General features: G+C 31.3%; 1 protein-coding gene across 1 annotated transcript in view; it reads right to left on the minus strand.

The window, feature by feature from the left end:
• The window catches only part of LOC121128392 (serine/threonine-protein kinase N2-like), an 81,869-nt gene that overhangs the window by 18,564 nt on the left and 35,866 nt on the right, over positions 1 to 27,439 (minus strand). The window contains 8 exon segments of the mRNA XM_040723975.2: positions 1,415 to 1,625; positions 3,417 to 3,582; positions 4,664 to 4,751; positions 6,135 to 6,297; positions 6,952 to 7,338; positions 7,908 to 8,225; positions 8,227 to 8,384; positions 9,264 to 9,582. Of these exon segments, the coding sequence (XP_040579909.1) occupies positions 1,415 to 1,625; positions 3,417 to 3,582; positions 4,664 to 4,751; positions 6,135 to 6,297; positions 6,952 to 7,338; positions 7,908 to 8,225; positions 8,227 to 8,384; positions 9,264 to 9,582 (1,810 nt within the window).

The raw sequence follows: 27,439 nt of genomic DNA on the forward strand, positions 1-27,439 counted from the left end.
CACTTGTTGGTTCTCAAAGAATGTAAAATCGATCCCTCGTGACGTCAGTGAGGGTATTTTTCCTCTTTTTAATTATTCTGTTATATTATAAGATAAATTATATAACTAATTAACAATATAGTATGTTGGTATTATATATTATTATCGTGAAAAATATAGTAATTTTTGCAAGATATGTGCAATAATCTTAATACATATTTCATACATCTTATTTGTATTAATAAAACATCGTTATTTGCATGAAAAAATCCAGGGGCCGACAGTGAAAGACCTGTCCCAAAGACATCATCAAATATATTTATTATTTTGTTCGGCAAAATGGCATTGGGCTAATTGTCCGCTCACGATTATTATTTACCAATCCGACATTGCTTTTAGTAATTATGCGTCAACAAACAGACAAACGTCACTCTATTAATATAAAAGATAACTTCGTAACAAACCCGCAATGTTACCCTCTGTTTCTTATGAGCGCACTAGTTACTCAATGCTTAGGTGATCTCTCCTCAAAAAGGAGAATAACTGCTTGAGAGAATAGAAAACATTGTGCAAGTAGTCAACAACAACACAACTCGTACGTTTAAGAATGCTTAGTATTTACAATCCTACATATGTATGACTTTTTGATGTTAGTCACATACATTATTTTTTATTTTATATATTACACTTTCCTTTTCTTTTTAAATATGAGTTTTGGAAACACATGCTCGTGGTTAAAAATAAGTTCTCAACTCCATACAGTATATAGAAGTGTAAAATATGAGACACTAAAGCGCTTGCAAGATTTAATTCATTTTTTCATACTGATTTTAAACAACTCTGAACGTATTTACTCTCTTTTCTTTTTAAATATGACGCGCAAGTTAGTTTTTTTTTTCTTTCTTTTCTTAGATCAACTATTTTCATAGTCCTTAGATATATTCAAAATAATTGCACGTTGTACATTCACAAATACAGATAAAAAAAAATTTATTACTATAGATTATCAAACAAGGATGCCCAGTTCAGGCAAAATACATTAACCTCCATTTTCATAAATAATTTGCTCTTATTCGCCAATTAAAAAACGCTAGTCACTCGGCATAATTAATGTGTTTTGACTGGATATTCTATGCAAGATATTTAGTGATTTTCTGTCTGCCTAAAAAGAACCATCTTCTGACAGGATTAATTTGTTTAAAATTTACACAAACATTTTGAAGATCAGGGAGTCTCGTAAATATAAAAAAGTGACTTTACAAAAATTTGTCAGTTAGTTTCTTTTCGCTGAAATATGTCTTCTCTCAAAGTTACAAACATTTACATTTTATATTATTTCAACTCCCGAGGATTTTGAACCATTTTCACATTTCTTAATCATAAGATTTCTAACATATATAATAATAATAATGAATATTCTTAGTTCTTGTCTTACCACCAGAATGATTTGAAGAAGAGGACGTGGAATTGGAGTCTGTAGAGGAGACAGATTTTTGGAAATTCAAGTTTCTTTTGAACAGTCGTCCCCATGTGGCAACGTTGATATTCATTTGGTCGGGTCGAGGGATTTTCCCTTGTTGTCGGAAGATTTTCCGCTGACGACGAAGTTTTGGTTTTCGAGTGATCATTGGATTTAAGAATTTGATCTACAATAAAAGAAGTAATTACTATTATTAAGGAGTTCTTTTTAATATTGTAGGTATTAAACCATCACTATTAGATTAATAATAAAAACAAATACATTTTGCAATAGGAAATTTGCACATCACTTCTCCTAAAAGTTTACATATAACTATGTAAATTTTTTAATGGATGAGGAACGCACGAAATCATTGTAGAACTATGTGTGTCTGTGGTGGCTTTTTTGAGATTTTTTTTTTTTTTTTTGTAAATCGACGTTTCTTCTTAATATTTTAGGAGTCGAGTGTACCTATGTATATATACGTATGTGTGTTTACCACTGCAAAATAGGTCTGTGGGTAGATTTATAGATTCTTTTTTTTTTCTTGTAACAAAAAAATAATAGAATAGAATCTTTTAAGCCTAACAATTTTATGTGTGTCATAGGCCTAACAAAGAAAGAAAGAAAGAGAAAAAATAAGACATAGTACTGGAGTACATTTTTTTATGATGATTAAATAAGTATTATAAAATACCATTATTCAATGGCACCTCCTCTATCGTATATACAAACCAAACATAATTAATTTACGAGATTCCGTGATTATAAGCATTACTACATAGGATTAGTGTTGTGACAGTCTTTATTTATTCGGTTCAGTCCATGATCCTACCAAGGACCAAACTTAGAAAGTTTTAGAACTGATATACAGGACAGTACTGGACAGGACTGCAGTCTTCGGTTCCAAATAAGGACCGAAATAACACAGGCATATGATATATATATCGAATACTACAATACACTGCATATTGTTGGACCCGAGTTATAATTCACGAGTTCGAATAATACAACACTTATGCAGCATCAGAAATATAAAAATAACTTTCCATTGGATTAAATCTAAGTTACAGGGGCACGATAGGGGGATAGCTACCGTCCCATCCAAAAAAAAGGAAGATTGAAGTCAAAGATTAGTCCAGAAACGATAAAAAAAAAAATTATACATCCTCCCGCCCACATAAAATCCTGCGGACACCCCTGAAGCTGTTCCAACAATTAGGCATCAGTATTGTTTCGGTCCTTATTTAGGACCAAGGACCGTGGTCCAGCCAATGAGGGTTTTTTTCCTTATTTTTTTAAAATTATTCCATTTTGTTATAGAATAAATTATATAATATGTGAGTATTACATTTTATTTCATGAAAAAAAATAATATTTTTTGTGAGATATGTTAAATAATCTTAAAACATATTGCATATATCAAATTTGGTTAAATAAACCATCGATATTTTTACATGAAATTCTAAGCACCGACCGATCCTTTAGATCGACAGTCCTAAGTACCGACCCTAAGACTGGACTGGACCGACAAAACACTAGGCATGAACATTGTTCACTAATATTCATTTTGTAGACATAGCAGGCGCTTCGAAAATTCTTCTGAGCATGGAGCATTTTTTAAACAAGCCACAGACTGTCACACCACCTTGCGGATAATATAAATTTTATTACTTTGCTCATGTTCTATTAAATCAGTTTGACTGATAACAAGAACAAAGGATTTCGTCTTTTTTGATATAATTTTGATTATTTAAGTTTAGTCGAGTCGGAATAAATAATAATTTCAAGTTCGATTATTGCTCGAATCCAACTCTAATATTAATTAAATCATAGCACGCAGGATACAGATTGGAGCACACATCTTTTGTTTATACAATCTATACCTCCATACATTAAACATCCATCTATCTATATTACCTACTCTCAACTGCCTGTGTTGTTTTTCAAGGAGGAACAAATACGAAATTTAACATACCTCTGCAAAAAGTAAACCCTGAGGTTCAAGTTGTAGAGCCATTCCGTGTCGAAAATCATCGACAAATTCTTCTAATCGAAGGAATTTAACTGCACATAAGGAACGGTAATCTCTCCAGTATACATCGATCTCTAATTCTCGGGACTTTTCTAAATTGATACTGAACCTGGAAATGAATAAGTAAAATAAATAATTAATCAAATGTAGTCATAATGGGACAAATGCCCCAAATTAGGGAATTTAATATGCTATAACTTTTAATTAATGCCCAAAAATGTTTTTTTCCTAAAATGTCTTTAAAAAACATCCACAAATTTAGTTTTTTTTTTTCACCCCAGACCCAAATTTGTATCGATATTTTAATAGTTTAGAACCGTCATAATAATTTAAATATATCTAAGAAAATGCTTCATTCAGAGCCCATAACGCTCAATAAGAGAGCTCCTTGGTTATGCGGCACATTATCCAGATTAAGAACCACTGCTTTACAACAATTGAAATGACTCTAATGTACATATGCGACCCTTGCTACAAAAGGAAGAAGAAAAAAGTTTCGAGAGATAAGTTATCAAAATGTAAAATCTCATTGCCTTATAAGTATTGTTTGAACATAAGAAACTAAAACGTGCTTTTGCAACAAAAACAAACAAACAATTTGGGAGGATTATAAACGCATTGAAGGTTTTTAAAAGTTAAAATAACATAGCCTCATGTTTAAGGGCAAAAAAAGCATACATTAAGAGTATTCAAATCGTCATGAAACTTTAAATATAAAACGCTCTTTTGCAGCAACAAAAGCATATCTTCAAGAATTGTTTTCGCGGGGATAATCGTATATCATTTGACGTAATTATACATTCCCCACCATATCCAATTTTGAAGGAAAAGGAGTAATATATAAACTGCAAATAAATAAACAAAACAAAAAGATCCAAGGCTCCATCATTCGTATAATTGTAAAGCAAAAAAATATCTTAAGAATGAGTCAAGGTTATTTGATTTTTTTTACATTCTTTTAAAGCCATCATCATAATTAATATGACAACACAATTTCATCTCAACAACAAAGATGAAAGACGCAACAGGAGTAGTATGGATATGTTTGTACAATATATACTGTTCCAATTTAATGTTGTATGTAACACATACCAAAGATTATAATAATAATGATTACAAAAACTTGTTAAAAAAACCTTCCATTAAATATATACGATAACAGTAATCACGCAATGTTTTTTACTACATACCTTTGATCCCATGCTTGTTGTGAACTAGGCTTCCAATTGGTCTGACCAATAGGCACGTTATCCAATTTTAAAACTGCCATAATTTCATCTATGGGGAAATGTATTAATAGTTATATATAGAATCTGCATACATTTGGTGGAGCAAAATAATAATCAGCGTACCCCTGTGGAGAAATAGTGGGTTTTTTATCTGTATAATTCCATAAAAATTGGATCAGATCTGTTACAATAATAACATTAGGAATCATAATATCAATTATACATACTTTATTTTATTAATTATTTTTAAATAAATACTATTAGGAAAAAGTGACTTTACGATCAAATTATATTACATTCACAGTCAAGATTTTATTTAATGAAATATTTGACGAAAAAATATTCATAAAACCGTTTAGAACAAGATTGATAATACGTGGCTGTAAGGTCACGTATTTTGCTATATATATTTAATAAAATTAATTTATTTTAATTTACATTAGTGATGGATTTCGAGTCCTAACTTTATATCCGGTAGTTTAAGTTCTTTAAAAAAAATCATAGTTATTTGCATAGTTTTATGATTATCGACGCAAGAACCGAATGTAGTAGATTTTTCAGTTCTTGGTGCTAAAACCGACCAAAATAATACATGTATTATTATTCTTGGTTACATATTAGGTTTCATTTTCAAATTGAGTAGTACTAGACTTGAGATTTTCTTTTATGTAGAGAATGATTCCGGATCTTAATTTTAGATCAGAGTAGTTTCGGTTCTTTAAAAAAAATGTTTGGAAAATTTACCTAATTTTATAATTATCGGTGCCAGAACCAAACATTGTAGACTTTTCAGTTCTTGTTACTAGAACCGAGAAAAATAATATTTGTAGTATTATTCCCAGTTATATTCTTAGGTTCCATTTTCAAATTGACTCATGCCAAAGATCAAAAAATTAACTAGAACTAGACTTGAGGTTTCTTTTAGGTAATGCAGGATTTTGGGTCCTCATTTTAAATCAAAGTAGTTTGGGCTTTTAAAAAAATTATTCGTGTTATCCGTATAATTTTTCGCTTCTCGATGCCAGAAGAAAACATTGTAGAATTTTAAAAAATTGTATGTTATTATTGGTTCTATTTTTGGGTAATATTTTCAAATTGACTCCTGTTGCGAATCAACAAATGGACTAGGACTATATTTGAGGAAGTTGTCTTATGACTCGCCTTGGAAACTTGACACTGAGCCACGACTCTATACGTCTTTTTTATTAAATACAGTCCTTACCATTTATCTAATCGAGAGCCAAAATTCAGTTTCGGTCTTTTTACAAATATTTAGAACGGGAAAGGAGTTTTTGTATCTGTTATATGTATATTCCAGATCCATGACTAATTGACAATATTATCTGGTCATGAAAATAATATCAAAAATAAGCTATTTTTACGGGGATTCATTGACTTATTATTTTCGCTCCACTAGAATGACGATACGTACTACTTGTGTCATCTTTGATATTATAGCTTTTAGAAGAACTGCGAGTCACTCCTTTCATAAAAGAACGTAGATCAGAATGAGCAGAGAATACTCCTGGTTGTTCCTTATTTCTGGATCGACCAGGTACATCATCTAAAAGATCTTGGCAACCCAGAAGTCGAACCTGCAAGAACATAGTATATAAATTTAATAAAGTACACATTAGATTATTCCGTTTATGGGCTAATATTTTCCCCCTGGTATACAAAAACAAATGGAATTTTGAGTATAAATTAGCCATTTCTAAGCCTCTTGTAGCGTACCGAATATGAAGATGCTATGAGTCAAATTCTTTAGTACTAGGTTTATCAGTTTAAATAGTAATAATTTTTTTATCATATATATATATATTATACAAATATTTCTCTAAATAATCATATTACGGTGTTGATCATTTTTAGGGCTACCCCCCGGAAAGCTAGCAATGCCCTGTTAAGCAGTATTGTGCACCTTGTTCTTTTAATAATTGAAGATGTGCTCAATGATTTACAGTTTCCCTGTATTTATAAAACGGTGTACAAGAGAGTGTTTAGCTATAACTAAACAAAGTCTATTCGTCAACAAATGTTTTTTGCACGACGATTAAGAGAAAAAACAATTGTTTTGTCTGTTTAAAACAAAATGTGACGAAACAATTTCGAAGCATAAATCCCCTTTTTCAAATTAAAATGCTGCAAGATACCTCAAACTTTGCCAAAGTGGGTTTTTGTATTGTTTCCAGAGTAAAATATATATGTGCCGTGAAAAAATATAATCGACAACAAATTGAAGATCTTACCTCTAGCTTCCCAGTTACGGCTGCGGCTCTGGAAAAGGAAACTGAGGTTTTGTGCGTTCTGTTAGAAATTTCGTTGGTGTTGCGGGGTTTGAGTGTGTTTAAGGAGGAATTAGTAATATTATTATTGATATTGGAAGACGTGTTGTTTGAATTTGAAGAGGAAGGAGTTGAGGATGAATTAGCTGGGCTCGAGTGATTGGCTGCAAAAGGATCTCCTAAATTGGTAAATGTCATACTTGCAGGAGAAGCTGCTTGGATACTAGAATCGATTTCTGATCGGAGTTCATTCGCCATATTTGAGTCGGTAGGGAACTTTTGCAAATGTACTTCCATTGAGTGACGAATCAGGTCTAGTTTTTGAGAAGACTCGAACATGTTTTGTTGAGCCTATATTGTGATGAAATGAAATAAAATTATATTAGTTTCATGTTCATAGATTGTGCATGTAGGGTTCTCAGGAAAGTTCTCTTAAATTAGCTCGATGTGATAATACATTTATTGAAAATGATCTTTCATTCCTGGAATTTAAACAAGGAAAAATCATGGTTTATCATACCACACATCCAATAAAACAAGTGGTGTGAAGTCGATTTAAATGCTTTATTAAAAAAAACAAAAAAAAACACAGCCCCTCCCCATCAAGCCCATATTTGGATGTATTAGTCGCTATGGATTTTTCCATGTGGTTTTATGTACAACTAACACGCAATAATTTGGAAACTTGAAGGCCAAGTTGAAGACTGCTTCCGTCCAAATAGAAATGGTGTGTTGATTTATTCAAGCCGACCTAAAGCTCTTGATGGTACCAGTTTGAATAAAATTATGTATATAATTAATGTTTTTCTATGGATTTAGTTTACACCACTCAAAAAAAGGATAATTTTATCATTAAATCAAAATAAGCTTTTAGGAGAACTTTCCATATACCCTCTATATATAGAAATACTCATATTTACCTCCTGTAAAGACTTTTTGTCCGGTAATTTAGAACTACTTTGTAGGAGCTTAAGAACATTTTTAGCCCCTTCAAGACAGGCTGATTCTATACGGAGTCTATGTCGAAGTTCCTCTACCCGAAATTCAATGGTAAGCTCAGAAGCAGGACCTTTATTCTCAAGACCCAAATAGCTTCCACTCCAACTACCACCCCCGTGCACGGAATTCTCATCCCCACCCTCCCCCAACTGTTTCATTTTCATGAGTCTTATTTTAAGATATTCGATTTTAGCTTTAGAGTCGGAAGACATTTGCTGGGCCTCTGAAAGAAGTTTTTTTATCCTTTCCAGAAGAGTATTCCGCTATCATGTTATCCGCACCGATTTTAACTTTACATTCGATATCCAGTTGTTTTTGGAGGTGAAGGAGCTGTTGTTCAAATGGGGATAGGGATTCCGGCTCATCGCCATGCTGAAAACCTGGTGAGAGTGGTGTATCTAAAAAAGAAGAATATTGGTATGTTAGCAAATAATTATGGATCTATTCGTAGGTCTATATCAGTGATTCCCATCCTTTTCATCACTGTGGAGTACTAATGCATTTTTTAATACCTTGCAGTATATAAAATATCCTCAAATGAATGTTTTATTTACATAATTTACCTTGAAGGTCTCTAAAAAGTTGGGAACCACTGGTCTACATATATGATTGATTTAATGTCATTAAAACATCGCTACAATTTGAGAGATGCAATTCTCTCAACCTTTCAAAGTCCTTGATTAGTAATTAATATTGTATGTTGCATTATTGCACAAAATAATTCATTTAAACTCTCATAATCATTGGAGAAGGACTAATTTATCGTTACTTCATTTTGATGAGTAGTAATAAAGCATAATCAGTCAGTAAAGAATTAAGGAGAAAAGATCATAATTGGAATTTCTATTACAATTATGGGAAGAAGAAAAAAACAGAGGAAATCCTTGTGAATAAGGAAATTATAAAGTTGTCAAATCACAAGAGAAAAAAAAAAGAAAGTTATATTATATTATTCTTCGTTAAAAAATGATGTTGTGCTCAAAGAATTCATTACGTTTTCTCTCTCTTCTCTTCTTCTTTTGTGCTGCCACTACGAATCAAGATGGTATAAGGTATACCGTATACGTAGTAAAACATATACAATAGAGGGGGGGAAATAGACATAGGAGAAGAACCATAAAGAGAAAAGTTTTTTCCATTCCATTGATGGAATGAGTAGGAGAAGAAGAAGATGCACTCAATATTTACCCTTTAGTTCCTACGTACTAATCATGATCACAATGAAAAAGCATAGAGAAAATTGTTTTAATTAGGTGTACATATAAATAATCTCAGACCTGACAAACTAGCATTGAGTGAATGCCCTTGTGAGACAAGGATTTGGGATTCAAGCTCCTGTAACTCTTGTTGGAGCTCTGCCAATTTAGAATTTGATTTTTTTACAATAATGTTCACATCCGCTACTGACTTCTTGTCCTTTGCAACCTTGCGTAGGTTCTCGGCACCCTCTTTGATTTTGAGTTCCTTTTTAATTTCTCGACGAATGTAGTCGCGGAGTTCTTCGAGCTTTTGAGGTAAAGGAGAATGCGAGAGATGTGTTTGAATTCCATATTTGACGCTGAGTTCATTCAGTAGAGAGAGGCTAAAATTATCATCCTGGAAAAGAATAGATACGTTTCAATGAATGGACTTTTAAAAAAATAATCTCTGAACATTAATGTACAAATAATTATGGAGTAGAAGTGAGTCTACGCCAGGCAAAGATTGTATTTAATTGCAAGTGTAAAAACACATTAAACAAGTAGCAGGCAATAATATAACAAATGCCATTTATTCCTCTGGCTCTATGTCGTTATTACGAGAAAAAAACATTCAAACGGAAATGTAAAATTAAACTGTTTTAAAAATAAAAGAAATCAAATCAGCAAACAAATAGCAGTGTACAAAAACAGTTATAATAATAATCAACAGACAATACACCTTTTTATGTGGTAGGAACGTTTTCACCCCTGACAACAAATGAATATTATATTTTACACCCTTGTTCCTTTCAGGGAGGAAAAATAAAGACTCAAAAATAGATACTTTAGAAGTCATCAAATGAATTAAACAACGCGACCTTGAGTCCCGTTATGTGACTTTATATATACCTTGCAGAAAATATTTATTTGCATAACTCAGATAAACAAACCAAACCAAAATATAACTCAAGAGAGGAAGAAAAGTACCATAGTTATAAGAGAACCACCGCAAAGATGGATGTCTTAAACAACCGCATTTTCTTGTCCGTTCACATCTACATGTATAAATATGATATACAATAATTAATAACATGTCATGAGACGAGGGAAGATGTGAGGGAATAGAAGATAATATTGTTATATGCACTAACTAATTTACAACATACATTGGTAGTAGTAGACTCCTCCAAGGAGTAATTATTACTTAAAATAATATATTTGAGAAGATACTTTGATATGAGTTTCAAGGAGAGAGATATATATAATTTACATATTATTCAAATTGGCCACCAAACAACCAAAAAAAATTGATTACTAAAAGGTTAAAATGGTGGGTGGCGGTGTTGTATCTTGTACTTATTATTCTTATGAGATGAATGGATAAGAAAAGGATGGAGTCAATCTTTTACTATCCCTTTTATTCATTTGCTTCGATGAAGACTCAATATTGAATATATTATAATGCCCCCATACCTTTATCATGATTTTGACTTGGGAATCGTTGTTACTCGTCGACTCCTCAAACACCATTATTTATGGAAAGAGGATGAGTATATTATAGATTATGAAGAATCAAGGAGAGTTAAAAAGAAGGATCCGTGGGAATGACAACAAGGGATGCTCAGAAGGAGAGGACGGGATGAAAGCATTCGTCTCACATGTCACACACTAATTGTTGATATATATATATAATATATATTAATAATATGTAATTACAACTTTTGATATGAATGTGGATATTATCAAATAATTAAACAATAACAAAATAATAAACAGACAGCACAAGTCAGCAGCAGCGCCCCAACCGGGGAATCACATAATACTACTTTGCTTCGTGCGTGTATGTCTCTTAGTTAACTTATACACAACATAATATATTTTTTCCTAGGAAAAAATATATAAGTACAAATTCATAAGCAGGAGAGCACTCTCCTCAATGCTGTGAGAACAGCGATCTCTGCGCGCCCCCCAACCAACCAATTTATTATATTATATACCACGAACCATATGTTCAAAATATAGAGGTCTTCTCCTCCAAAGGTAATAATAACGAAGTGGGGGGAATCTCAGACCCTAGCAGATCACTCGGTAGTAAATTTCTTCAACACAACACAAACCTCCTTCCTACTACTATAATTTACTATTGGGAACAGAGGCTGGGCAGCTACAATAGGCATACCCATCAACCAACTAGGAGCAGCGCTTGCCTTGCCAAGGCTTCTTTTTGCTACGGATAAACCCTGGTATATAATATTATTATTCTTATTTTATTCTATGAGCATACACCTGATGAGGGCGAAAAGGAGGGAAATTTTGATTCTCAAACGACATAAGTATATGTAAAAGAAAGGGGGTTCTCGAGATACGAGTACATCTCGTATGAATATCTAGTTATACATGAATATTTGTATGGAATATATTTAAATTCTCAGTTTGTATTATAAACTTAATTAGGTCATTTCTTCCCTTATGTCTCGAAGTTATCAAAACGTGTGATGTATTTTCATAAATTACTCATAATAAGTGTTACAAAATAGTTTTTTAGTAATTAAATACCCTTTAATTTATATAATTTACTATATATAAATTGTAATTTGTTTAAGCAGACGGGACAATATACAATTTCTTCGTCTTATTTAATTATAACACCAGTCAATTTAATGAATAACTTTATATTTATGATATCATTTCATTTTGATCTATTAAAATTACATAGTTATTATGTATCTATGATTAATAGATAGGAATTTGAACTTTATCATGTGCCAGAAAATACATATCTTTTAATAATTTGTATTTAAATAGTCAAAAATTACAATCTCAGAAACTATAAATCCTTCATTTAAAATTATGCATCTCATTTATTGGTGGCAATTTGGGCAAAATCACAATTTGTACACAACGTATAAAAACATATTACATATTAATTATACAAATATTCATAAGAAAAATAACGTCATATAATTTGTATAAAAGGCATCTTCATTTTTGAAACCATTGATGAGGAAAATCAACTATAGTTCACACTTGAAAACAGCTATAGACATAACAAACACTAATAGCGGATTAAAAGTTAAGGGAGTCCTGAGAGGTGGGCTGGAGGGGTTGCAGCCCCTTCCAAATTAAGTAATTTTTGTTTATTACTAAAATATTTAATATTTGAATTTTTTTTTGAAAAAATTAAAATTTGAAATTTAAATAAATATTTTTCTTCTAAAAAATTTAATTTTCTCTGAAAAATTATGGAATTTTTAATTTTTCTCCAAAAAATTTAATTTTAGATATTTTTTTGAAGAAATTTTATAATAAAAATTTAATTTTCGCAATTTTTGTGAACAGCTGTGATTTTTTTAAATTTTTTCCAATAAAATTTATTATTTTGTGAATAGCTAATTTTTTTTTTCCAAAAATGTAATATTTGAAATTTAATTTTTAAAAATGTTTTACAGAAAATAATTTTTTCGGGAAAAATTGATGGATTTTGGAATTTTTTTTTCCAAAAATTTAATTTTTGTGAATACCTGTGGATTTTTAAAATCAAATTCGAAAAAATTTCATATTTTTAAACTTTTTTTCTCAAAGATTTTAATTTTTGAATTTTTTGTCTAAAAAAATTCTAAAAACCAAGTCCCCCCCAAAAAAAAAATATATATATATTTATATAATCCTTTGGACGCCTTTGGAAGTCAAATAAACTTCTATTACTATATATAATAGGACATTTAAATGATAAACTTTCTCGCTAAATAAACGATATATTTTGTTCAAATGTAAGATGTATACAAAAATACTCGTATGTCAAGGGCCCACTGTATTACGAAAAGCGCAACAACAACAACTGTCACGTGAATGTGTATGAAGTATTTTGGGTCGTGAAGCTGGGGAGGGTGCAAAGAGGTGGCGCTATGAGCTGTCTATCTAAAAGAGAAAATGAAACCAGAGTAAAAATAAAAGAGAGGAACAACCACGAAAAATTCCTTTTTGACTGCTGTTTTTTATGACCTTATAGTTAGAGAGAGAGAGAGAGGGCCAGGGGGTGAAAAATGGCTTATAAATATAGCTGCTGTTGAAGGCCGTAGGGACGCCATTAATAATAAAAAAGGGATGATTCTTCATGATGTATGAGAGTAACACATTTTGATGATAGGAAACTCCCTAAACTTAACAAAGATACTTTTATGTGATGCGAGTATTGTTGTTGTGGCTCATTTTTGGGGCCTAAATAACCATGTTTTATAAGAATAATATAATTTTATAATCTATTAATGGGTATGTATGTCAATATGGGACAAACAAAAAGAAGGGCTTCTCCTTTAATTGCCAATCAAAAAAACAAACATTTAATGCCTATTTTATTTATAAATATTAGGCACTATTAAGTATTAAAATATGCTATCCAATCGTTATTCAATTATATTTCCATAGAGTAGACAATGAATGAGCTATGACAACGGGAATAATAAGATAAATTATCTAATTATCCTACTTTTCTCATCCCAAAATCAAATTAGTTTAAGTTATCGGCACATTTCATAGGGTTTTTTAGCACATAGTATATTGATTTGATTGAAATATCACTGTTTGTTATAGGTATAAAGTAGACCGGAATGTGGTCATTAAGTCTTTTTATTATTATTAGAGCTATTTCATGAAGTTTCATCTAGGTTTATTTGAAATTACTGGATTGTATGTAGGGATTATATACATTATGTGTCCTCAAAATGGCGTCGCATACAATTATGATGCAATTTATGACGTATAACCAATAGAACCATTCATATAGTATTAATATGTACATAATTCAAAATTACTGCTACAAAAAGAAAAAATGGAGAGTTTGACAATAAATAATCATATTTTTTCCTCTTATCTTTTGTTCATGAGTCATATGCAGTTTTTTTTTTTTTTTTTTGTTCTTCTTGAAATAATCTCCTGTATGAAGAGATAAAACTGTTTGTACTATTAATGTAAGACTTGTCTAACAGACTTATATAAATATTAATAATAAGTAATAACTACATGATATCTATTATGTACTCAACTCCCAAATATAAAATGCCAATCATGCCAAATAAAAAACCACAGAAAGAAAGAAAGAAAGAAAGAAAAAAAAAACTCGTTTTCTAAAGTGAAATTATTTTCTTCAAATAGATAATAATAAAAACAAAATATTATATAGCTATAAAAAAAATTACATAAGAAAAAAATTCGGAACTCTTCATCGGTATATAATCTCGCAACCCTGTATATTTATGTCGAAGGATCTTGTCGTATATTAATTGTATGGCTCTTAAACCCTTTAACCCCCGACCTCCTTTTGCCCCAAGCCTTTCACCCCACCCCCCAGAACCATCAATTCCCAGCATTTCACCCCCTATTACAATAAATAGCAACTATACGACCAAAAATTCAACCTTTTAACAACTATTTAGTTCCTTGATATAACTTAATGACGTAAATATTAATGATAGGTACTGTTATTAATTAATATATCTCTATCATTTACTAACTGTATTTCTCAATAATAAAAATAGAAAAGGATAGGGGGTAAAGGGTCCAGGGGTAGTTGGTCGGGGGTGAAATACAGAGGGTAGTTTGTTGGGGGGGGTAGATGGCCTGTTCCCATATTTACTGCCTACGATCCACCCTACTATACAAGGAATACAAATGGAGTTTGTTGAACCATAGTACATGCACGGAGCTCTATAACAAGAGGAGTTAGCATTATATGAATAAATAACAAACATTTCCTGTCGTAAATGTCTGTGGTTTTCACTGACTAGTATGGTGTGTCAAAAACAACACAAGAGTAGATTTAATTATCAGTAGAGCCACGTGATGCAATTTTATTAAATGACTACATGGGCACATAGACTAAGGACGCTGCATAATAATATTCATAAGAAACACCAAAATAAAATACATTGATTAAAAACAAGGGATTTTTTTTTTCAAAGCCGAAAATTAGTTGACCAAAACAAAGGTAAATATATATAAATCAATCACTTGTATGGAATAATTGTATCTATATTTAAAGAGTTTGCATCAATTTATGTTTGAATGGAAAACTGTCATTTTTTATCATAGAAATAACAATGATACAGGGTGCAATGTATAGTTAGTGCTCCCTGATGTATATCTCCAACATATTTTGATACTTTATTTATACAATTTTATTCCATGTGTTTCTCTCTATAAAGAAAAACTAACTGTTCTCCTTTATACTAAATATGGAAGACATTTGGTGGTTGCTAATGTCATTATTTTATAGAAAGAAATTGCTACATTTTAGTGACTGAGAAACATAGAGATTAGCTAGAGATAAAATAAAACTCATACAGGGATGATGTGAAGAAGTAGTTGACGCCGTCAAAAAAGAAGAAATAGTTGACCAAAACATTTGAATTGTAATGAAATGTATGTTAAAATTATAGAGGATGCTTCAAATAGTTTTATTTATTAAAATGTTTATTCTAATAATTATTATTATTAACAAAAATATATGAATTTAGAGATGTTTTTAAACAGATCAATTTATGAAGTATATTAATATTTATTCCAATTTTTAAATTTGAATATAACTTTATTTAGCCTTTCAAAATATTAATGATGAATTTGGGAGATTATTCTGACTATAATTCAATTACAGACTAAACAACTATTGATTTTTAAATTGAATAAGGTTCGCGAGTATTTTCCAAACTTGGGTCCCTTGAATCCTCTCACTTTCACGTTTAACCAAAATTACATCATTTTATACTTGCTAATATTTTGAAATAGATATAATTAGTGTTAATATATGGTTCAATTCAGGAAATGAATCATAGACATGATCATTAATAGATTGAAAGACCTATTTTTTTTAATCTTCTTAAAACCAATATAATTTACAATAAACTATAAATTAATGTAGAATTGTTTATTGTAGAGCCTATAGCGGGAGATACTATGAAAAAATATTGTTTTAATCAACTATGTTTTTTCTCTGGTCTACTGCCACGATGTCAAATAATCTCCCTTGCTATTGCTGAGTATCATCACACTATTTATTTTATCTATATGCTGAGAAATTTATTAATGTATTTCACAATGAGATTTTTAATGTGTCTTTCAACTTTTCCTTCAGAAATAGGAGATAAGAAGACCAGAAATTGGTTAACCAATTTAGTACCTCATTTGGATCAACCGTTGGACTATTCTAAAGCTGTAAACTTACTAACATAAGCAAATTAACGGTATTTTGTATTCAGTTGTTGATTTTACTGCATTTTTACATCCTATTAGTGTTTTGAAAGTTGATTGGGCGAGTTCAAAATATCTCTTGTTAAGCAGTTAGCAATTTCCTATAATCATTTAATCATAATTTCATAGTTGGGGAAAAAATGGCTAATTACCAAGTCATTTAGGGCCTTTACTTATGCTTCTTTTCAGAGGAAAAGTTGAGAGATATACTAAAGGAAAAAAGTGTTTCTTCAACATCCATTCAGATGGGATTTGTGTACGAGCGCGAGAAAAAGGCAGGAGCGAGACAAATATTATTACTGAATTAAGATCATTGTAAATATCAGCTGCTTGTCATACGATTTTGGGGAAGAAAATGAATTACTGCTATAAAGAGGAGATCCTTCTACATTTTAAATTGCATTATTGCCGGAATAATATTATTATTATATTTAAAGACATATACATTTCAATTTACAGGAAAGATAGGAGACAAATCTTCTTCTTCTTTTAGAGGGAGATGTTAACATAGCCACGACTGATTAAATAATGATCAAAAAAGAAGAAATCGCACCGTTTTTCCTTCTTCCAATACGTAAACTTAGTTTTTTCTTTACCAAAATCTCTTCTTTATTAATTAGAATTATGAATGAGAAACATGAATTAGTAAAGGGGACAGTTGAAGCCCCTCAATTGCAACATACCCATTAGAGATATTTTATAAAATGACCTTTTTTGCAAATAAATATATATATATATTTTTTGTATACTTTAAAAATTTCTAATTTACTCCAAAAAATTGGATTTCTTCCCTCAAGCATGAAACATATTAGACGGGACGTCATATACTCGTATTTTCGACCCCATGTTATGAATTTATATATAGAAATCAAGTCTCTGAACGCCCCAGACATAATGTAAAAAAAAAAAAAACAATAACCATAGAAGTAGATAATATATTATATGACGTTATTTGTTAGAATAATACATTATTTATGGCAGAATTGTACTTATTTATTATATAACATATAGGTTTCTACCGAATCGGCCACTTTCTTGAGAGTGGTCATAAAATATATAATCGCACACAACCCTATTACTTCGAATAAATCCTGAATTGTTCATCAATCTTTTTTCATTTGTGTACAAAAATATAATTTTGCATTAATTAAATTTTTTGGCAAAAAATCCAAAAAATCCACAAAAAGAAAAAATCTCACACGATTTACATCACTGATATTTTAGATGAGATAGCAAAAATAAAAGCAAACAGAAAAATATGCCCACGCCTGCAATATTTCATTAATACGACTAGATTATTACAAGTTGCAATTTCTTGGTCTTAAAATGCATTATTTAATTACAATATCTAATTACCAACTATTAATTGCTACTCTCGTTTCATTTTGATCTATTCAAATCACACGGTTATTATCTATTTATGAGTAATATAACTGTAGACATTTGAACTTTATAATGTGTGCCACAGAATGCCTATATTTTAGTCATTTGTATTAAAATAGTCAAAAATTAGAGCATCGATCATATATAAAATATTCCATATTTGTATGTCAATCCTTCTTTTAAAATTACTCATCTCATACGACCGGCAAGTGTGATTAGACAATGGGACCGAAATGTACTGCAGTCTTAGTCTTACATAAGAACCGACACAACACTAATATTTCACACTACATGTGTTGAGACTCGGTCTGGACCGAATATGAAATGTTTTTTGTTTTGTCTGGAAATAAAAAGACCAGAACAATATCGATTTTTGAAGAGAAATAATTTTAAGACGAGACCAGTCCAGACTAGAGGTGGATAGGGCTAGAAAATATCTAGCTTCTGGCTAATTCAAGAGTCAGATTGTGGGTCAGCTTGCCGGACAAAATATGAGAATCTATATAATAAATGTATTCCAATATTTACTCCTGAGAGCTAAATATATTTAAAACGTCGGAATGTAATAAATAATTAATTAAGTCAAAAATTGTACAACAGAAAAAAAAAATGACTCCAAAATTTCTCATTAAATTTTTTCTATCAAACGAAAAATATTGTAGTACATAACAAAAATTTCTTCATTTGGGGGATTAAGGGTGTCAACTCGAATATAAAGTCATCGATTAGTTAAAAAGGAATTATTTTACTTTAGAAATAAATGATGGGGTGGAAGTTTCCGGCCACGAGCTTGAAAAATGAATTTTGGACAGCAGGTTTTCGGGCTCAGGTCTAGACCGAATCCAACTCTAGTCCAGACCCAAGTTGGACCGAATTAATTTAAAATATAGCAGTATCAGACCGGTCTAAGATTTCCAGACCGATGCCCAACACTATTATATATCTTGGCAAAGATACATACATGAAAATTAAATTGCTCCTGACCCCTTGGTATATGTAGAATGATTAAATAATAATAACATGTAGTTGTAATATACTGTTGGCCAGAGAAGGGGTTGTATGTTCGAAAATTACGTATGTAGGTAGATTGAGTTAGTTTCTCTTCATTGATAATCATATATTATAAGTGAACGAATTAATAGCGTTCATATACATTAGAGTGGCTCTTAATTTTTTTTTTCTCGAAATGTTAGTTCAAAAATGATGAATGCATCTGTTATGATGTTACTTACTTCTTAAAAAGAGTACATTACATTAGGTAAGATCACCTAAAAGGATGACAGTGCAGTTCTTCCCTTCCCTCATCTTGATAATATCTCGGAATCAAATTTATGAATCTGCATTTTATAACTCTCACAAGTCAGCCTTTTCGATCAAATAAAGCATTAATCAACATAGGCTAAAACAAGATGCAAACGAAACAAAGGAAATACTTTTCTAATATAAAGTTTAAGCACAGGGTCCACGGAAAGTTCTGTTAAATAAAATGTATCTAATAAAATTAATTGTATGGCTGCGAGATATAATGTTTAAACTCTAGTTGGGACGAAAATTGACATTAGTGGGGGTCGCCAGGTCAGACTCGCACTAATGTCAATTTTAGAAAAATCCCGCTAGATCAAAACAAACAGTTTTGAATAAAATAACAGTTCTGTCTACCACAATGGAAGTCAAGAGAGAGGCTATAATCAAGGAGTACGTAAATGGCAAATCTCGACCAGCCATCTTGAGGAACTTATCAAGGAAGGTCAAGGCTAAAAGACGTGAGATAAGCAATGTTATTCTTCAGAAGCTGGGGAATGGCACGGTTCCCAACATTATGTTCAGTGATGAGAGGATTTGCACTGTGGAACAGGTTTTTAAACCCCAAAATAATTAGATTCTGGTCAAAAAAAGGTGAGCTGGGTGACCAAGGAGTCAACAAAGTGCAGAAGCCACAGTCTAAGATAGTTTGGGCGGCCGTGACTGAGACAAGGAGGTCCCCCTTGGCTCCCCGATGTAATCAAAGTAATCAAGAAATGTAGGTATTTTCTAAAAAAAAATAATTCTCATATAAAAAGTCATCAAAGATTTCCAAAAAAATGTCTTCTGAAAAAAAAAATTAAGGTATAAATCTTAAACACAAAATTGGATAATCTCTCTCTCTCAAAAAAGAAAAAATACTAATAAGGGCTTAAATGTGAGAAAAGGGGGGGGGGGGACTGGTTATGAGGTCACACCCTTCCAATTTTTCTTTTAAACTTCATGCCTTTAAGAAAAAAAATCAATAAACATTAAAATAGAGCAATTTCTATCCCAACTACACGACCGAACAATGTCATAACGGCTGAAATTTGTATCTAGCTATTTCAGATAAAAACGTCCCTTTAGGAGAAGACATAATAATAACTTTTGAAAGATTGTTTATTTATCTAAAGTAGTTATTTTTTTGTGAAATCCTATATTTTGACTTATTTGACTATTTCTTTAATACAAATAGTCAAATTTTAGAACTGCAAGGGCGAAGCGTAGGACTTTTGAAGAGGAATCAATATAGCATTAACGATATATTCGTCGTGCCTCAACATAAAAACTATTTTGAACAAAAAATAAAAAAAAGGAGAAGACCCCAATTTAATATTTTGCTTCATATTTCATTACAGGCCAATATTTCATAGACACATTTGAGGCAATTATATGTTGACTATTCAAATTTGTGGGATGAGTTAAGATACTTAAAAATTTCATTTATAGTTTAAAACGTTTATTTGATTTAAAAGACCCCAATTAATTGGCCTCGATATGGCCCATTTCAAATGCATTAAATTGATCAATTCCACATTATTTTATTGTGACGATCAATTTTGTCTACTTTAAGTAATATTTGCAGCACACCACCAAACTTAATAATTATAATTTGTTAAAGAAAACAAATGTAGTCCAAACTTAATTTTGAGAATCATCATTCCAACTTGTTTTTGTGTTCCTAAAATTTTTGCTTCATGTCCCCCACACAGTTCAAAAAGCCCTAATTTTAAGAACCACTCTAATCATACATACATTTATAATATGTAAGCTCATATGTAGATTATATGAAGAAGCAGAAGGATTTTATCTGATCTTTTCCTATGATGACAAATCGTTACCTGAATAATGAGATATAGTATAAAATAAAATATACGTTCCTACCATACATACATACATACATTGGTGAAACCAGTTGTTGCAAACTTTTACACCATTTCTTCTCCTTTCTTTTATTTATAATAATAGCTACTACCTATAACAAGACTTGCAAAAATGTATCATTCCGTTCTTTCTTTCTGCAAATAGTCACTAATGTAGTGTTGTTCAACATATATTACGGTGGATCAAACACTTAAGAAATTTGATCCCTGTAAGTTGTAAGTTTTGCTCACTGCTAAAGATTTTATATGGAATTGAGGTCCGGGGGTTGGCTAGGTCACTTCATGACCTTATTGTGTTTCTTTTAGAGCTACTCCTTTGTAGCTTTTGCCTGTATATTTTGGATCATTGTCGTAGTTGTAGAATCATCCAAAACCATTTTCCCGGCCCTTGTCCTGAAAGGAAGTAGTTGTACAATATTTTCAGGGTACATGGCCCACCATTCGATGCGGTCAAGTCGGCATTTCCCCTTGGCAGAAAAATATCCCCCAAAAAATGATGTTTTTTCCTTCTATATTTGAGGGTGAAGATGGTGTTCTATGAGCTATACTCCGCCTTTTTTCTTCCTCCGAAAGACTTTTTGGTTTTTTTATATAATGTATGTCACTGTTAAAATATACCTACCATTAAAACTATAGAACCGTCTTTCCTTTTGTCAGTGAGCAAACATACATAATCGACAAGGGATCAAATACCTATTTCCTGCACTGAAAATCTTAGAGGAAAAATCGTCGAGAGGAAAAGCGAGTATAAGAATAAGGAGTTTTGACTTATGAGATTTTGATGAAGTAAAAAAAAACATGTATTTTTTGAGGACATGATGCAAAATGAGGGCATCTACCTACCTACATATTTATGTTCATTGCATTTCTCAGCCTTCCCTCCCAATAAGAGAAATAAAATCCCAAGGCGTCCGCAGGCTAATATTTCGGCGGGAGGAGGGCTTGTTTTTTGGATAAGTTTTGAAAAAAAATCAAATGTTAAATTCTTTAGGAAAAAAAAATCAAATATTAAATTTTTTGAAAAAAAAATTCAAAAATCCATAACTATTCACAGAAATAAAGAATTTTGAAAAAAATATTTCAAATATTAAAAATTTTTGAAAAAAATTTCAAAAATTATTATTTTTAAAAAGTTTCCAATTTTGAATTATATAGTAACAACCAGAAATTTCATAATTTGGGGAGGGCTACAGCTCCTCCAGACCACCCCTTGCGGACGCCCCTGATATAAAGCCGTCATCATAGGAATTGACAATGTATTTTATTTCGTCAACTATCCAATTTTCAACTAATACTCTCTTCTCCCTATTAATAATGTTCTTTAATTGTTCAAAAAAGTTTTGACAAATTGTTCTCAATAGTATTGATAAATTGAACTCAAATTACTCCTTGTTTAACTCTTAAACAATTATTTATCTATTATATATGAAAAATATACTATTCCATTGTTGAGAAAAATTGGCTTACTATTAAAAGATTTTGGGCCATTCTCTTTATTTTTCTTATGGTCAGAAGAATGGTTGAGGGGTACACATTGTTATATATACTTTAATCAGATACTAGCTAGCCAAGAATTTTATCATGACAAGCTCTGTGTTTCTCAGGACAGCTTTTTCAAGTGCTCTAAAATATATATTCTTCCCTTTACATAATAGTCCTGTTTTGTATACAGTGCGCCAGCAGTATTGTAAATGCTGTCAGAAGTTTGAGAACCATTGGCCTAGCTGCTCATCGAAATTACTCTATATACGTGTATGATATAATCAAAGATCGTTGCCGTTCATTTAAAAAAAAAAAACTCATTTGACGAGCATCAACAATTCATTGATATGACGCCACTGGGGTTAGAAGTTAGATATATAGGTATTTCAAATGAAATGACGTTGAATATTGATCAGGAATATATCAAACCAAATATTCTTTAAGGGAAATAAATACATTTAAACTCATTTTTATCTAAATAATAATAAACATTCAAAATATATTCCAAACTTTATACCCCAATAACGTCCCAGTGCTGACTGAGAGTGGCTTTGAGTGTCTTGGTGTTTGGATGACTGACACTGCAGGCCTTCCCCTCGACATGCACCCAAAAAGTGTCCCAGTCAGGCTGACAATGGCTTTGACGGTCTCGGTGTTTGGATGACGTACACTACAGGCCTTCCCCTTGACATGCAACCAAAAGGTGTATTCAAGGGTTTGGCATAGGTTTGGAGGGGCCATAAGTGTCAAAAAAGATTACTAAAGACTTATTCAAAAAATTCTTGCAACAGGTGCGATGGGATTCTTTCATTGCCGGTGTAAGAGGGGCCTCTCCAGCTCCACAAGGCTTTTTCCACCCAATTTTTCTATATCTCTCCGGAAGGTCTGGTGTGAAACCCCGAGATCTCTTGCATGGCCCTCATGGACTTAATGGTATTGGCCAGGACTTTTTCCATTAACTTCTCCAGGTCTTGTTTGTCATTTTTCAACAAGCTTTATTCCTCTCCAAGGTTTCAGACTTGCTGACGGCGTAAACAATGTTCCTGGAAATGCCGAACTGCTTGGATTGTGCGAATGGAAATTTTTCGATCACGTTCAAGTGTTATTTTCTGTACTTGACGATAAGCTTAGAGAGCTCAGGTTTGTTTTGTTTTGTAACTAACTGTTGTTGCTTTAATAAATTGAAATATGAATTAATTTCAATCACTCAACCCTCATTAATGATTGAATCTGTTAGTTTTCAGATTCCAATGAACCACCCAACCCTTATATAACGTGAATAACATAATCAACTTTCTTTAATTTAAAATATTCATTACTAAAAAAAAGTCTATTAAAGTGGCCCTTAAAAATGACAACAACATTATATAAATGACATTTAGTATGTATAAATATATATTACAATATATAAACTAAATGTATCAATGATGAGATCATCACATGAATGGGCAGTAGCGTCCGTACATAAATATGTACCTTTAAAAAGGATGATATATCGCGTTGTTAGCTTTATTGTATCACACAGCCTTTAATATGAAAGGAAAAAAAGTCAAAAAATAGTTGGTAAAAAGCAAATTCTCCCAACAATGGAATTATTATTCAATTATTTACCAAGAGCGTCCGTAGGGGGTGGGCTGGAGGGGCTGTAGTGCCCTCAAATTAAGGAATATTTGTTTTTTACTAGAAAATTTAATATTTGAAATTTAACCTAATTTTTCATATTGTTTTCAAAAAAAAAAAAATTATTACGAAGAGCTGTAGATGTTTTTTCAAAAAACTTTATATGCGAAATATATTTTTTGTGAACAGCTGAGGATTTTTGAATTTAATATTTGAAATTTAAATGTTCAAAAAAATTTATATCCGAAATAGAAAATTGAAACTTTTGTGAACATCTGTGGATTTTTGAAATTTTTTCCCCAACAAATTAATTTTTTGTGAGCAGTTATGGATTTTTGAATTTCTTTTCTCAAAAAATATAATATTTGAAATATTTTTTACAAAAAATTTTGACTTTTGGATTTTTTTTCAAAGAAATTCCCAAAATCAAAAAAAAAAAAATATATATATATTTATATAATCCTGCGGAAGCACCTGTTAAAACTTAAAAGCAGCAGATTCTAATTCAACCAATCAACCTTCAGTACACTTATTATGGGAAATGAAGCATTGACAGCTGACAAAAACATACAACGATATACAGTGTGCATAACCAAAATCCGAACAAGCATAAAATGTTTAAAATTGAGAGGAAGGACTAGAGTAAAAAGTTTGAAATTTATACCGAGGTTTTATGATTTTATGTAGAAAATTTGGAAGTAATTGTTTAAATATTTGGTTTTGATTTAAATCATGAATAAACAAAAGGAAACAACGTCCTGATTTTGCTCCACATGGGCATTAAAGCCCAGGATCATTGTCAATCAATTGGCAGTATTCAGTTAGGGAAATATTTGAGGTATCAGGGTCAACTTAAAGGCTTAAAGTCCAAAGTTTTGAATGAGTCCAATGTATGTGATTTTTGGTCTGCCTCCATGTGGCCCCCATCATCACCAGATCCACTGGATTACAGCATATGGAGCCTTGTGGAGAAAAAAACCTCCCTCATAAATGTGGGTCCTGACGGCTTCCATCATAATAGCCTGGGACAAAATGGATGAGGTCGACATAAAGAAGAATTGCTCTGTTTTTAAGATACGTTTAGAGGCTGTTACGGCAATTAATATGGGAATCATATTAAATAAATTATAACTTTATTATATGATGATTTAGTTTTTATCTCTTATTTTTCATGAGATAAATGTATGATCAAATATTGTGGTACTAAGAGTTGATCAGATTATTGTAACGCACGCTGCATAAAGACAAATGATATTAGTGCCTAATGGAGAGTTAATATTAGGTTTTTTTTAAAAAGTGAATACTATATTCGTAGTATGAGAACCACCAGTTGCGGGGGTTTGTCAGAGAGGGGAATAAAGTCTCTATTGTATGAGCAAAGAAGATATACTTAAATCATAGTAAATACTAATAAGAGATAATAAATATGTAGGATAATGGCTCTACTTTAAAAAATGGCTCTTAAGGTTAAAGAGACATAAGGAAGGACCTTGTGGCCCTCTCCTCTTTTCCTTTTATTTCTATTCTTAGATGGAAACGACACAATAAGCGCTTGATTATTACGACTAAGTCCATAATTGTATGTATAAATTTTAATGAATGAAATGACCGGTGAATGATTAGATGAAGGGAAATATATTATATAGAGATATTCAAATTCAATGGTCAGTAGGTTCTCGAAATAAGGGGGGTTTTTATAGGTTATTTAAAAGTAATGATAGTAAAGATAGAATGAATGTCTTAGCGAAGTAACAAGACAAAAGCAGGGAATCATATACTTTTCGGAGGATATCCCATGAAATTCTAGAGAGTGGGAATCTAAAACTTGCAGTGCTATGTATAAATAACCAAAAATGTGATTTTTATGGAATCCGTAAAAGAAAACTCAAAACCATTTGGTGATATGATTAAATACTATATTTAGCTATAACCAATATGTCTTCCTTCACAAGCAATAACAGCCGTATGAATAGATTGGTAGCAGCTGTTTAAAAAAAAAGATTCATATATTAAATTTCAAATATAAATTTTTTGGAAAATAATTTCTAAAATCCACAGCTATTCTTGAAAAAATTCCAAAATTTACAGCTATTCTCAAAAAAATTCCAAAATATACAGCTGTTTAGACAAAATTAGATTTTTGGAAAGAAAAAATAATCAAAATCTAGAGCTGTTTACGAAAAATTTTATTTTTAGAAAAAAAATTCAAAAATTTACAGCTATAAATAAAAATTTCAATTTCCCTTAGAAAAATTTAAAAAATCCATAACTATTCACAGAAAATAAAAAATTTAGAAAAAAAAAAAAAAATTGAATCTAATTTCAAATATTAAATTTTCGAATAAAAATCAAAAATTCCTACAGCCCCTCTATCCCGCCCTTATGGACGCCCCTGCACGCTTTCATGATTCTCTAAGACTATTGCAAAGTCCAGGGGAGTAAGGTCAGGGCTGTAGGAGGGCCACATGGAGGTGTACAAGATGTCAGCCATATTGTTGCTGCAAAAGTTTTCCTTCTTCTTGGCTGTATTGGGGAGTATTTTTGATATTCTAGGGAGTTTGGTTGGAGATGTTAATGGTCTTCTAAGCCTTCTTGCCACTGACATCGGAGTGGAGGAGATCATATACGTCTTTGCTATTCCTATTCTCCGACATTTCTACACTTAGAACCACGAGAGAAAAAATAAACTTGCTTATTTTTGTTTAAACTGTCGTTTGATTACGTACTCTCAAACATCGAGATTATAAACAACGGTGATATATCATAATTAAATACAACTGCAAATTTTGGGTACCCACTCAGCTGACATGGAATAACCACGCATGCAGCTTAGTTTCTTTTTCTTTTTTTCCTATTTAAGGAAGGAAACAAAAAATGAGGTTGACTCTTTTTTTGTCCCTATTTTTCCAATCAAACAAGTCTATATATTCCCCTCATCTGGAATAAAAATTATGCATGAATATTCCATATCTCTAGAATGACAGCGATGGTTTTGCAAGTGTTCAAGTCTTTCACTGTAGAAAAAGTTTGCCCTTTTTTACGATCAATAACCATCTCATACTTATTAAGAAAAATCATAAAGCCTTTAATAGTACTATTCCTATTCAACTCCAGCGTTTCTTATTAAAAAAGCAATAATTTATATATACCTATATTAATGGTCAAATAAAAGAAATTTCGTGAAAATTTCCCAACTTGTTCTTCATAGTTAGTTGCATTTTAAACATTAGTTGTTTTTTTTATTTTAAAACATGGGTCTATTTGGGTAGAGGAATAACAACATGGCTATTAATAATAAAATGTAGAAATAACGATGGCACCCACGCAAAATCTACTGGATAGTATTTTGTTAAGTATTTATACCCATAGGTAAATACT

Source organism: Lepeophtheirus salmonis, chromosome 1 (assembly GCF_016086655.4).
Source record: "Lepeophtheirus salmonis chromosome 1, UVic_Lsal_1.4, whole genome shotgun sequence".
Lineage (NCBI taxonomy): Eukaryota > Metazoa > Arthropoda > Copepoda > Siphonostomatoida > Caligidae > Lepeophtheirus > Lepeophtheirus salmonis.